At 42.0% G+C, this 13,197-nt stretch overlaps 1 protein-coding gene and 1 long non-coding RNA gene across 3 annotated transcripts; one reads left to right on the forward strand and one right to left on the reverse strand.

Annotated features, from left to right (window-relative positions):
• Positions 1 to 886: 886 nt before the first annotated feature.
• On the forward strand, positions 887 to 9,892 carry SRI (sorcin). Of its 2 annotated transcripts, XM_055804258.1 has the most exons (8): positions 887 to 1,186; positions 2,343 to 2,426; positions 5,752 to 5,821; positions 6,532 to 6,575; positions 7,606 to 7,753; positions 7,915 to 8,028; positions 8,494 to 8,552; positions 9,197 to 9,892. In XM_055804258.1, the coding sequence occupies exons 1-8, from the start codon at positions 1,136 to 1,138 to the stop codon at positions 9,221 to 9,223; spliced, it is 597 nt and encodes a 198-aa protein (XP_055660233.1). In that variant the 5' UTR covers positions 887 to 1,135; the 3' UTR covers positions 9,224 to 9,892. The 2 variants fall into 2 exon arrangements, with proteins under 2 accessions (XP_055660233.1, XP_055660234.1); XM_055804259.1 differs by lacking the exons at positions 887 to 1,186; positions 5,752 to 5,821.
• LOC129784480 (uncharacterized) lies at positions 4,400 to 4,868 on the reverse strand. Its single transcript, XR_008747234.1, has 2 exons — positions 4,743 to 4,868; positions 4,400 to 4,705 (listed from the first exon to the last, which is right to left on the reverse strand). It is a non-coding gene; the product is annotated as an uncharacterized LOC129784480 (long non-coding RNA).
• Positions 9,893 to 13,197: the final 3,305 nt, after the last annotated feature.

Raw genomic sequence — 13,197 nt, forward strand, 5'->3', positions numbered from 1 at the left:
AAGTTAAAATGTTACGCTTCCAGATTTCTGACAGTAGACCATTTACCCTGCAAGGTCTCTCCATCAGTAGATTGGTTTCAGTCATACAGACTCTAGGAAATAATTTCTCATCCTCCGGCAACTTCATTACATACCCCCCAACACGAGGAAGTTCTCGTATTTTGCAGATAAACAGCTCAGACCAAGCCGTGGCCGTTTCAGCCGCCGTCGCTTCCTAGGGTACGGCAGCAACGACGGGTCAGTAGGATTAAAGCAGGGGCGGTACCGGTTTCTCCAGCCTGGAGGAGGCTGTTGAAGCACAGCTGGGAGCTGCTCCGGGAACTGCTCCAGGGGCTCCGGGAACGGCTCCGGCCCGCTGCCCGCGCCAGGGCGGCCGCAGGGGCAGCGCTGCGGGGGACCCGGCCACCCCCCCTCACCTCTGTCCCAGGAGAACCTGGACCCACAGGGCCAAGAGAAAACTGTAGAGCGGATCGATGGGATCAGCCCCTGGGGATCGGGGGCAGGTGCTCAGACTCAGGAGAAAGCGTTCTGTGACACACGATACACACGCACGGGCTGCGGAGTTTATGGGCTTTACGGCCTTTCTGCACATCACGCGCGGGTGATTTCGAAATAACTTGACATCAAGGCGGGCGGTTCACGGTGAGCACGTTCGGTGCGCCGGGCTGCCCGCCGCCGCTCGCCCGGGGCACCCGCGCTGTGCGGTTGGTTACCGCAGCCGCTGCCGCCTGCCGGGCGGCCCGAGCCCGCTCCCTGCTCCCCGCCGACCCCGCGCCTGACGCTGCCGCCTCCGCCGCCCGCGGCGCAAACCTCCCGCACCCAGCCCCAGCCCCGCCGGCAGCGACGCAAAACGCAGGGGAAGGGGCCGCCCCGCCCAGCTACTGCGGGGCGGAAAAGGCGGCTCCGGGCCGTCGGCCCCTACCACTACGATCGGGGGCGTAGGGGGTGTCAGCTGCCGACGCCACCGCCTTGCACTGCCCGGCTGCCCCGGTGACCGGAGGCAGCCGGTAGCCCCGCACGGGTGACAGCGCTTCCAGCCCTTTCCGGAGCCCGCGGCCCGTCGCGGTCCCCCCTTCCTGGACGGGTGGTTGCGCCCGGGCGAGGCCGGCCTGGCGGGGGCAGCCGCCAGCCGAAGATGGCGTTTCCTGGGCAGCCGGCGCCCTGCGGCGGTTTCTACCAGGGCGGGGTGAGCGGGGCTGGCGGCGGGCTGAGCCCGGGCGGCGGGGGCTGGCGGGGCGCGGCCGCGCTGAGCCTGGGCTCGGGGCCGCCGCGGCGGCGGGGCAGACTGGCTGAGGCGGGGGCGACGACCCCGAGTGCGGGGCAGCCCGTTCCCTGCCTTCCCCCCGCTCCCCGCGCCCTGCCGGGGCCCTGAGGCGCCCTCCGGGCTGTCCCGCCAGCGGTGAGGGGCGCCGGCCTCGCCCCCCCCGCCGGTCCGCTGTGGCCCTGCCCGACGGCCGAGCGGCCGGCAGAGTTGGGGCGGCGCGACCCTCGCCCCCGGGCGCTCTGAGGCGGGAGCACGTTCCGCCGGGGCGAGGGCAGCGGCGGCTGCGCGGCGAAGCGGTGAGCCGGGGGGCCCGGCCCGGCCCGCCCGCGGGAGAGGGGAGGCAGGCGGCACACGGCCGGTGGGCAGGGCCCCTGCCGGCGGTGTCGCTGCCCGAGCCGGCTCCCCACGCCGTGCCCCGAGCGAGGTCTTGTGCCCGACACCTGGCGTAAAGCTCTGTGTGCTGGGGGGGAGGTGAAGAGCAAAGCGGCTCAAAGGGGAAGGTGCACCTGGTCAGCTCCGGCTGCCTCCTGCAGGCGCATTCTTCTCAGTTAATGTCGGGTATACACTCCGTTACACAGGTGGCTGTTTCAACTCTGTCGGACAGGATTAACTTCTGTCATTCCATGATTTTCAGTTAATATTTTTTTTAAAAAATTACCATGCTTAATGCATATTCTTCCAAGTATTTTCCCTAAAGATCTATCTTGCTCAACTTTTCTGAAGTGGAAAGAAAAATCTGCAGAGCCTTAGTAGTGGTTATTTTCATACCTCATTTTCTGCAAGTAGTAGACGAAAATTCCTTGATGAGATACACCATGCTGCATCTAGCTCAGTGGATTGCTCCTTTGCAAGGTTTTACACAGATCTGCTTATAGTAAATGAGTATATCAATACCAAGATTGTGTCTTTTTTTTTTTTTTTTTTTTTTAATAAGGAAGTTCCTTTTTGGTTGGTTTCACGTTCTTTTGCATGGTGTGTATATAGAAACACAAGTTGATTCTTAAGTACAAATATTGCAGTTTCTTAACAGTTAAATGAATCACTGATTTAAAATTTATTTTCTTCTTGATTTCTGAAGTACGGAGGAGCTCCAGGAGGACCGGCATTCCCTGGACAAGCTCAGGATCCTTTATATGGTTATTTTGCTGCAGTAGCAGGGCAGGTAAATTTCTGTTATTTATTTGTTGTTATTTCTTGTATTATTATCTTTTTTCTGGGAAATAATTTCTGCATTACCTTTTGGAAGGAGGAATGCCTAGTACTTTTAGTAAGGAAAACTTGTTTCAAGATTTAAAAACAAAAAACCAAAACGGAATGGTTTTACTTAGCCTATCTTCTATATATAGCTGTATAGCTATACTGTATAGCTATATATACACAGGAACTATACTGTTCAAATAACGCTGTTAGTTTCTCTATAGAGTGCGTGGGGGTGTGTGTACATGCGTACATATATATATACACACACATTTGTGTGTATGTACATGCTACAGTTCCTGTCTAAGTATATACAGGAACTATAGAGTTACAGGAAATGTTGTAACTGAACTGTGGCTCAGCTCTGGGTTGGAGAATGCTGTCACCTTCAGGAGAAAGAAGCCAGAAACAATGGGAAGCATGGGCTGTGGAGATGGCCTGGCTAAGAACAAGAAATGCTAATGATATCATTGGATGATGTTAATAGACTTAATACATTCACACATGGAAAAGCAGTCTTGAGTTGTGCCAATATCTGGGTTTGCCGGTAGGATGGAGTGATAATTCTTATAGAGGAAATGGCATTTACAACTTTGATTTAGGCCTTTCTTTTTTCTTCCCTGTCATTATGCACTGCATTTTTAAGTTGTTGCCTGTAATTTTGTGTCGCGTATTGTTTCTGTATGATTATGAATGTACACTAGAAATAAGTAGTTATTGAACTATATTGCAAAGTTTAGGAGCAAATAAGTTAGGTTTATTGAGCTGAGGTTCTGCCTTTGTTGGCCATATGTATAGCTATTTATTACATGCTTCTAGGGGGTGTGCATATCTAAAATCTCTGCTCCTGGATCTGTTATCCATAGGTAGACATAACCATGACAGGAAAGCGTAAATTCAGCAGTTGGCTGATGTTTAATTTCCTGGTTTTAAGACTGTGGTTGGGTTGGCTTTGTTCTCTACATTATTCTTTTGAATAAATAATGCATCTTACAGCCTATATATTACTTCTTTAACATTGCTTATGAAAATATGCAGAGCAAGTGTTTTCTTAGTAAAGGAGAACACTGGAATGACCTTGTGCAGTGAGGCAGGCCTCTCTGTTAAGGTGGAGCCCAAGCTAAATTCTGCCGAATGTGCTGACAGTTTGCCTGCCAGCTGAGATGCCTCTGAATCCAGGTGCCACCTGGACATGTGCCAGGAATCATCAGTGGAACCAGTGCTGGAAAAATGAGTAAGTTCCTGCTGTAAAGAGGAAGGGTGGTAACAGCAAATGAGATGCAGCGCAGTGAAGAAGAGGTGACAGGAGCTGAACCTTAGCAAGGCGTAGACCATCACCAGGCTTCTCAAGTGAGGCATGGTTACTGAAAGCTGGGAAACTGAAAGCTAATGGATATGATCAAGTTAGTGCTTAAAGAGCACTTTGGTACTCTTAAATACTTTATATTCATAGAAATCATTCATTATTGAAATAAACTGGGTAGCTTTTGAAATGTTATCCTTGGAATTGGAGGAGTCAATTTCAGACACCAGTGGCTGTGTGGAAGTGAAAACCCTATAAGGAGACCGTGAAATGTGACAGGTAACTTACCAGTTGCTTTTATAGCCGTCCATGCAAGTCTGTGAAAAGCCACACCTCACAGTTTTCTCTAAGTATGTACTGTAGAATTTGTAAAGTTTTTGGTTATGGTTTGCTGCTCACTGTGTTGGGTTTATGCCTAAATAATATGTAATGATATCTCTGAGCTTTCTTGGAAGTAGTTTACAACAGAGATCTTGTCTTAGATTTGAGGAATTAGTTTTCTTTGTTTACAGGAGAAAGTAAAAAGTATTGTTTCAAATCTTTATTCAATTAATTGAGTCTGCCTTTGTAGGAAGTAATAGTTTTCTTTTTTTCAGTCTGTTTGAAAAGCCCCTACACTTTGAGTTCTACTTTAAAAAAAAAAAAAAAAAAAAAGCCAGGCATCTTTTTGGTGATGTTAATCATGATTACAAATTGTGCTTTTCTGTATTCCTGCCCATTTTCAAATTACGCAGATCCTGCCTTTGTTTCAGAAAGTAAAAGGCCTTTGAAGAGATTTGCTGCTTAACATGCATGGCTATTTAAAATCTTTATTTTTTCTTGGTTTTTTTTTATTTTCCTGTGAATATTAATTTCACATAAAATCAAAATGTTGTTGCTGTTTTTTCAGACCTTGTCAAATGTCATTCAATATAACTAGTTTTTCCTATAAATAATGATACCTTTTTTCTGAAAGTTATCTGGCTGTGCCATTCCCACCATGCCATGTAGTAGCATGTGTCTGTTCTTACAGCAAAGAAGAAAAAAATACTTACTAGATTTAAAAACATCAGGAAAACACTGAGGCAAATAAATTTGTTTCAAATCTAAAGCAAGTCCCTTTTCACTATTTAATGCTTTACAAAAGTGACATCATTTTTTGTATCTGCAGATACAATGTTCCATCCTTGAATGAGGTTAAATTACACTCAAACTCTTTGTGAACTGAACTTTACATTGGGTGTGTGAGTTATGTGACCTAGAATTCCAGCTCCTCTTTTGACAGCTCATTGCTTTCCATGAGTTGGCCGTTGTTTTCTCTATTTGGCCCTGAGCAGGATGTGTTGGAAGTGAGTAATTTTCCAAACCTTGCAGATAGGTATCTTTTCTGGGTTGGTTTTGTTTATTTTTTTCTTTCAGAGTTCTTTGCTTTCTGCTTTTGTTTGTTCTGCTAACTTACTATTCAAAAAGAGCACAGGAGTTTTTAGATTTGTAGTCTTAAGGCTGTCTTGAGAAGAGAGTATGTGTGATCTTGGTTCCAAGTTTCCTCCTGTAGCAGTGAGAACATAAACATATGAACTAGAGTGACTGCAATACTCACTAAGTAAAATTTAGTATTTTAAGGAAAGCTGTCTTTCTGTTCAAAATTTTGCACCTTGGTTTCTATGCAGCTGGCTCTCAAGTATGTTACCAATATTTGATGTGGGTTTGTTGTTTGGGTATATATTTTTTTTAAGTAAAGCTTGGAGCAAACCTGCCAATCCTGTTTATTTTTTAGTACATAGTTAGATGGGAAAGCTAATGCATATTGCAAAAATGTCAACTAAAGAAATGTCATTACAGATACGGGTTATAAAAGTCAGATTCTGTCATACGGCAGACAAATAATTGGTTTGTTTTTTGAAAGGGTAACTAATTTAATGCCACTGAAAAGGGAGTGGGTACTGGGAATAATCAGCCTGGAAGAGGGAATTAAAACAATAGCTGATACATCTTCTGTTATCGAAAGGATGGACAAATAGATGCTGATGAGCTACAGAGATGTCTCACCCAGTCAGGGATTGCAGGAGCATATAAACGTAAGTTAATGATTTAAATTTAAAAAAAAAAACACAAACCATCAAAAAAACCCAGTCCTAAAGCATACTAATTCTTCTGCTGTCTACTAGAAAACACTTACAGTTGTGCCTTCTGCAGAAGTTTGGGGTTTTTTTATTTGCATGGTAAATGGGCTTTCTTTCCATATGGACTTACTTTGAAACGTAAATTCTCTGTCTTCAGTTCTGTGCATGTGGGACTTCCCTTCTCAGCCTCCTTAGTTCCCCACTGCTGAGCTGTGCAGTTGGAGAAGTGTTTTGTTTTGTAATGGACAGCCGATTCTTTAAAAGGTGTTTTGCAATTGAGCTTTGATATTGACCAAAAAATTATGTGGCAGGACTCATTGTCGGGATACATAGTGCTCAATTTTCAAAATCAAGCTCCTTCGAGTAAAACTGGCTTACTCAAGTGGTAAAATACAAGTGACCACTTTGACTGAAACCCAAAACCTTTATGGATCGAGATGAGAGCAAATTAATTTTAGATGTAACTTGAATTGCCTCCAGGTTGTCTGCTGTCAGTTTTTCTGACAAGTAGTGGTGAAAAGCTCTTACTTGGATCAAAATATGGTATGGCTGTATACAGTGGAAGCAATTATTTAATATTATTAGTATATAATATAAAACAATTAAAAATGTTACATTTAGATGAAAAAAATTATCTTTTTAATATGGTCTCTTTTTTTAAACAGCTTTCAACTTAGAGACTTGCAGACTCATGATCTCAATGCTGGATGTATCCTTTACTATGAAATGTAAAGATTTTTGCATTATGTAAGCAAAGATGAGAGGGTGCCAGAATTTGGGAAATGCTTTGTAATTCCTATTCAGCCCTTACTTAATAAGTATTATGATCATTATGACTGGGGAACTACAAAATTCCATTCTTATTCCTTTTACAGGATGAAATAATAATAAATGAGGCTCTCTGTGACTGATCTTACAAGTGGTATCCCTCTAAGCATAGGGGACTTTCTCCATTGAATGTACGAAGAGTCAGGTCTGGCAGCCTAGAATAGAATTTTAGGCAGACCGCCCATTATGCCTTTCAAATTGGACTTTTCTAGGCCTTCCTAATGAATTAAGCATTTCTACTACACAGCCTGAATACAGTCTAAGGCCCCCCTAAATCCTGTTTCCTGAATTAATCAGGTTGAATATCTAATGGAATGGTATATGGCATTCAGCAGTAGGACCTATGGAAGACTTAAGTATACTGTGCAGGGTTGGAATCTTTGGAGTTCGTTTAGCTAAAACTTAAATTGTCTTGTTCAAAAGTTTTGCTGTTTTGTTTTTTGTTTTTTGGGTTTTTTTTTAAGTGGAAATGAAACTGGAAGGGCTGTTAACTCTCACCTTGAACAAACTCACTTAAGAGTGCGAGAGAACTGATACTCTTCCTTTTTCCCTTGGCCAGTATTTTTATTTTGGATATGTATTTTACTGGTAAAAATTACATTGTGGCAGGCAAAAGAAAAGTGTGTAAACTAAGTTAAATTCACAAAGAGCAAATAGTTTTATCAGGTTTCACTGAGAAGTGGGGAGAGCAAGTTCTCTGACCTTTGGTTTTAGTTAGTAGTGTTATCTCTGTCTGTACTGTGGGATGCTTTAGTTAGTTTTCTACCAGGAAAAAAAAATAAATTCTTAATATGGACCTTCAAGAGAGAGTTTTTAACTACAGATGATAAAAATAATACAAATTTCCATTGAAGAGAGGGCTTTTCTTATCTTTTTTAAGTTAAGAAATGTTTTCTTAGCTTTGGAATCAGAGGGATATGTCTGGCACAATGGGATTTAATGAGTTTAAAGAACTCTGGGCTGTGGTCAATGGCTGGAAGCAACACTTCATGAGTTTTGACAGCGATAGTAGTGGTACAGTGGATCGTCAAGAACTGGAGAAAGCCTTGATGAATATGGGTAAGCTGTGAAATGTTCTTGCTTCTGACACTTGATTTACAGCATTTCCCAGTACCAGTTATCATCCTGCAGTAACTGACACATGATATTTCCAATTAAAAATGTGTTAGATTCTGTTAACTTACATGTCTTTTCAAAACAGGCTTTTTATTTTCAAATAGGATTTAGACTGAGCCCACAGGCAGTGACTGCAATCACAAGGCGATACAGCACTCACGGAAAGATTACATTTGATGATTACATTTCCTGCTGTGTGAAACTGAGAGCTCTCACTGGTATGCCAGCTTATAGCCTTGTTACTGTCATCGCCATAATATATTTTTATTTAATAAAATCTGATTCCTCATCTCAAGTTCAACTTTAACTTTTACATACCAGAAAATAGGTTTCTTTCAATGGAGTTTATGAGCAGAACTGTAACAGTTACAGATTATGATTTTTTAAATCCCCATTGAAAAATGGACTTAAAACTAGTGCAGGGTTTATTCCAGAGACTAGAAGAGTAATGTTACCAAAATTGGGAAACTGTATTTATTAAAAGAACATAAAGGGTTGTATATGATAAATATAAAAATTAAGAACAAGAAATTAAATCTTGGGACGAATTGCAGTGTTCGCATGAGTTCTCATTCATGTGACTTGGGGAATGTTATGAAAATACTATGCATTTTTTTAAAAATTGATTAACTGTAATTCTTCTTACCTGGTTTCTGTTTTGTTTTCATAATGCATTTTTGCAGAATGTTTTAGAAGAAGGGATACATCTCAGCAGGGTTTTGTGAACTTCCAGTATGATGATGTAAGTGAACTTTAAGGTTTTAGTTAAAGTACAGGGCAAAGAAAAACTTAAAACTGAAGGCAAACAGTTATGATTTGAGTTTGTGCCTCTCTTCCCTATGCTTATAGTGTTACTGAGAGCACAAAGGTTCTGGGATTTGAGTGTTGTCTCAAAAAGTTCTCAGTTCTCACATATTTTAGAGAGTTCTGTAAAAGGTTGTTGTGCATTTTTGTCTGGATTTCTTACCAGCATGGTTCAAGAAGATTTAGGAAGCTACATCACTTGCTAGCATCACTTTCTGCGACATTTTTATTTTGTTTGTTTGAAGGCTTGGTAGGCATTTTCTCCAGGAAAGGCTGGGGAGGTGTGGTGGGAACAGACACAAGTCACACTCAGTTAGGCTTGTAGGTCTTGGCTTCCTGGCTGTATCTGTGCAGGAAAAGGAGAACACTAAATTCAAGTATTTCTGGGAGGTTTTTTGTTGTTATTAAGGAGATACTTTCTTTTATATAACTCTTAGCTAATTCTCATATTTAGTTTCAAAGCTTTATTGTTCATGGACAGAATTTGTTTACAGAAAAGGGTAGTGACAATGGGTATTTTAGGAGAAAAAGTGAACACTTGTTCTTTACCATGCATCTAATAAGTGGTTATTCTGTTTTCAGTTCATACAGTGTGTTATGAGCATCTAAATCAAAAAGAAGCAAGCCGGGGATGATCATGATTAACATTCCAATCTGTGTTTTGCTTTGCCAAATCTTCCAATGATTGTGTATCTCCTTATTGGAAATGGCATATTTTGTGAAGGTATCACTTTACATACTTGCATTTTTTTTAGTTTTGACAATGAATATAATCTACTAGTGTACTGTTGTCTTTTAATTTCCAACCTGTGACTTAAAGATGTTTTTATTTTCATAAACTTGCAATTCACTCTGTATAATTCAAACTATGCAGATACTGTAATGTGTTTAATTTCTTCCTGTGATTCACTAAAACCAGTTTTTGGAGTGCAGCTTAACTTTTTCTATCTTAAACAGTGTCATGCATATGACATAAGATGATACATGCTCTTTTGTCTTTGACAGCATAAGACAGATGTACAAACTGAAAGAGCTTTTGGAATGGTCATTTTATGCTGATCTGGTAGAAGATCAGTAAGTTTGGGCTGCATATTTTTGACAGTGAGCTATTTTAAAGATGGAAGTCTGTGACACCATGCAGAGTGTAAGACTACCTGTTAGAACTTCTCATAAACCAAAACCTCTTCTAGGAGTGTGCTTTTGTATAGGGGACTTTTGTTCCAGTAACATGCTTGCTCTGTTTGTGTCACTATATAAAACGCTTTTAAACATACAAAACCTACGCTGTGTCGATTCATACTTTAACTTTTCCTTTAACAATGAACTAAGCTGCCACACTTCAGTTATGTGTAAATTACTATTTCTGTCTTCTCCACTTTAAACCCTGAGAAGTAGCCTTCTTGCTTCTGTATGCCAACTGATGCACAAGGGCCAAAACCCACTTCAAAAAATTCTTGCCAGATTACTATTTCAGATCACAGCAGCAATTACCAATGCTGTAGAATTTACATAAAAGCAGATACAGAAAGGCAAAGACTTATTTTGCCTGAGATTTTTCAGGAAAAAACAGGGGAGTATTGTTTGGTGGGTTTTTTTGGTTGTTGGTTTTGGTTGGGTTTTTTTGAAAGGAAGATTGATGTTGTATGGAAGAAGGAGCAGCATAACTGTATGTAGTTCAGACTTTTTTTCCAATGAAGTGAGTTAATGAAACTTTCATTAATTTTGGTTACTTCTACCTACTACAGAGGAGTGGTAGATATTCTTTTGCTAGCCTTGTAAATGCAAAGAATGCCAGAAGAATGTTAAAAGAAGTATATTTCTTGTATTAGTGGCTTAGAGCACTTTTGGGGAGGAGTTTTTGTACGAAGGAATAAAAGCAAAACGATACCTGTATGTGTATATATAGATACATATGCATATATGTAATTGGACAAACAGAAGTAATCCTCAGAGCAGAAGTGTTGCTTGAAGATATTTTATACCCCAGCTTGCTAAGAGTGCTGTAAAATCCAGGCCTCTGGTTTCTGGGCTATAAATTCAAAGCTGGCTGGTCTCGCCTAAACAAGTAACTCGGAATCCTTTGGATAGTGCTTCTAGTTTCATTTCAGAAGCTAGTTCTCTTTCTGCCCTCAAAAATTAATTTTAAAGGCATAGACATGATTATACTTCCACATTCTGATAATTCTGAACATTGTCCTGTTGCACATGAAGTTGAGAAACAGACATGGAATACTACAGATAGCTTTTCTAATATAACGACCAAAGTCCATAAAGGTTTCTCGAAGTGAAGTAGCCAGCATCAGTTCTCCCTGCAGTTCAAAAATTTTGACAGCTGACAAGGTAAGTAAGAATGTGAAGCAAAGGCTGTTCTTCCCTGTGGGGTTTTGATTAGACCATTTTGCATAACGACAATTTTGATCCTTAAACTGTTAATTTTACCCTAAAGACAATGAGACATCTTTACCAAAATGTTCATTACCCACACAGCTTTTCTCTTCTCTTAGACTTTTGCATATTTCTGCTTTTGGTCCTGTACTGTGTTTGGCTGGGATGAAAGTAATTTTCTTTGTAGCAGCCCATAGGCTGCTGTGTTACAGATTTGTGACTAGAACAGCCTTGGTAACACCCCAGTGTTGTAGCTGTGGCTGAGCAGTGCTTGCACAGCATCAGGGTGTTCTGTTTCTCACTCTACAACCACAGCAAGTTGGCTGAGGGTGGGCAAGAGGCTGGGAGGGAACATGGTAGGGACAGCTGACCCAAATGGACCAAAGGGATATTCCGTGCCGCGTAATGTCATGGTCAGCAATAAACCTCAGGTAGGGGTGGGTAAGTCTGTCCAAAGGAGTTGTTGCTTGGGGACTGGTTGGGCATTGGTCTGCTGGTGGGAAGCTGTGCTGGTTTCAGCTGGGATAGAGTTGATTTTCTTAGTAGCTGATGCAGTGCTGTCTTTTGGATTTGGTGTGAGAAAATGTTAGCACGCTGATGGTTGTTGTTGCTGGGTAATATTTATACCAAGTGAAGGACTTTTCAGTTTCTCAGGCCCAGCCAGCGAGAGGGCTGGAGGGGCACGAGCAGTTTGGAGGGGACACAGCCAGGACAGCCGGCCCAAACTGGCCAAAGGGATATTTCATAGCATAGGACATCGTGCTGAGTATATGTAAGCTGGGGGAAGAACAAAGCGGGGGATGTTTGGCATTATGGTGCTTGTCTTCCCATGTAATGGTTACGTGTGATGGAGCCCGGCTTTCCTGGGGATGGCTGAACACCTGCCTGCCCGTGGGAAGTGGTGGATGAATTCCTTGGTTTTCTTTGCTTGTGTGCACGGCTTTTGCTTCACTTGCTAAACTGCCTTTATCTCAACCCATGAGTTTTCTCACTTCTACTCTTACAATTCTCTCGCCCATCCCGCTGTGGGGGGAGTGAGCAAGTGGCTGTGCTGTGCCTGGTTGCCAGCTGGTGTTAAACCATGACAGAGGCAGTGACAGACTGTCTTTGCATGGCTTTCCCGCCTCTTTTTTTTCCTTCACTTATTAAGCTTTTTTGCTTTGGTCGGCTTTTGTTTGTTTGTTTGTTGCTTCTGCTTTTCCATGTCACTACCCACCACAGGCCTGAAACTACTAAGGAAAGAAAGAAAACATCAGGCAGTAACGAGTATATTGTTGTAGGTAAGGATAACTTACTAAATCATCTGAGACCCTGCACAAGTTCCACACTACTATACAGGTATAAAGTTATGCAATGTATCATTTTGATTTTTTATTGATTGATACTATTATTGATGAAATAGTATGTGGGAGTAAAATTGCATCTATAAATGAAAGCTTGGATTGAAAATCCGTTTAGCTTATTTTGCATACTTGGAGTGTGGGGGTGTGTACCATTTTTGTAATGAGAGGCATCACAGGTGTCTGCGGCAATGAAGGAAAAGGACCAATGACAAACCTGAGTCTTTCTCAGTTTATTTCCTCAGGTTGCATTACTATTTTGGCACCAGCCAGCTCCTGGGCAGTGAAGTACTGCAAGAACAACAGTGTGAACCAATAGCGTTTTCTTCAGGGTCTTATGGTAAACACAAATCAGAGAAAAATGGAAACCAAATTGCTTGAAAACCAGGAACAAATTCTAGCTTAGCCAGGGAAGAATTGCTTTTTTTTCTCCATAAGCGTTTCAAAAATCCATGGTATTCACAGGGACTGATAGGATAAATAATCTTCAATGTTTAGACATAAACTAAGAGAATAAATGTGATTGCTAAGGAGCAACTACAGTATTTGCTGTCATCTAGCTAAAAAAAAGGCCATCTGAAAATTGCTTCCCCTTGAGGAGCAGATTCAGTGGGCAATCTGAATACACAATTTACCTGCTTTAGAGAAGAGTTATTTGTAATTCAGAATTAAGGTTTTCTCTTTCCCACAAGGCATACTGGGAAGGATGCTTATACAATATCAAGTGGGGTGGTTGCTCTTGACCCTTGTGGAAACAACTGGGTGTAGTTTAGAACATAGGTATTATTTTTAGGTTGCCCTGACACACAGGTCTAAGGAACCATAATTTTAGATTTGCCTTGAGAACAGTAGGACCCT

The sequence above is a fragment of the Falco peregrinus genome, chromosome 5, assembly GCF_023634155.1.
Source record: "Falco peregrinus isolate bFalPer1 chromosome 5, bFalPer1.pri, whole genome shotgun sequence".
NCBI classification, from domain to species: Eukaryota; Metazoa; Chordata; class Aves; order Falconiformes; family Falconidae; genus Falco; species Falco peregrinus.

Coding starts and splice junctions, on each gene's coding strand:
- SRI (XM_055804258.1), top strand. CDS start 1,136: ATGGCGTTTCCTGGGCAGCCGGCGCCCTGCGGCGGTTTCTACCAGGGC. Junction 7,754..7,914: donor GAAAGCCTTGATGAATATGG/GTAAGCTGTGAA, acceptor ATTTTCAAATAG/GATTTAGACTGAGCCCACAG. Junction 8,553..9,196: donor TGAACTTCCAGTATGATGAT/GTAAGTGAACTT, acceptor TTCTGTTTTCAG/TTCATACAGTGTGTTATGAG.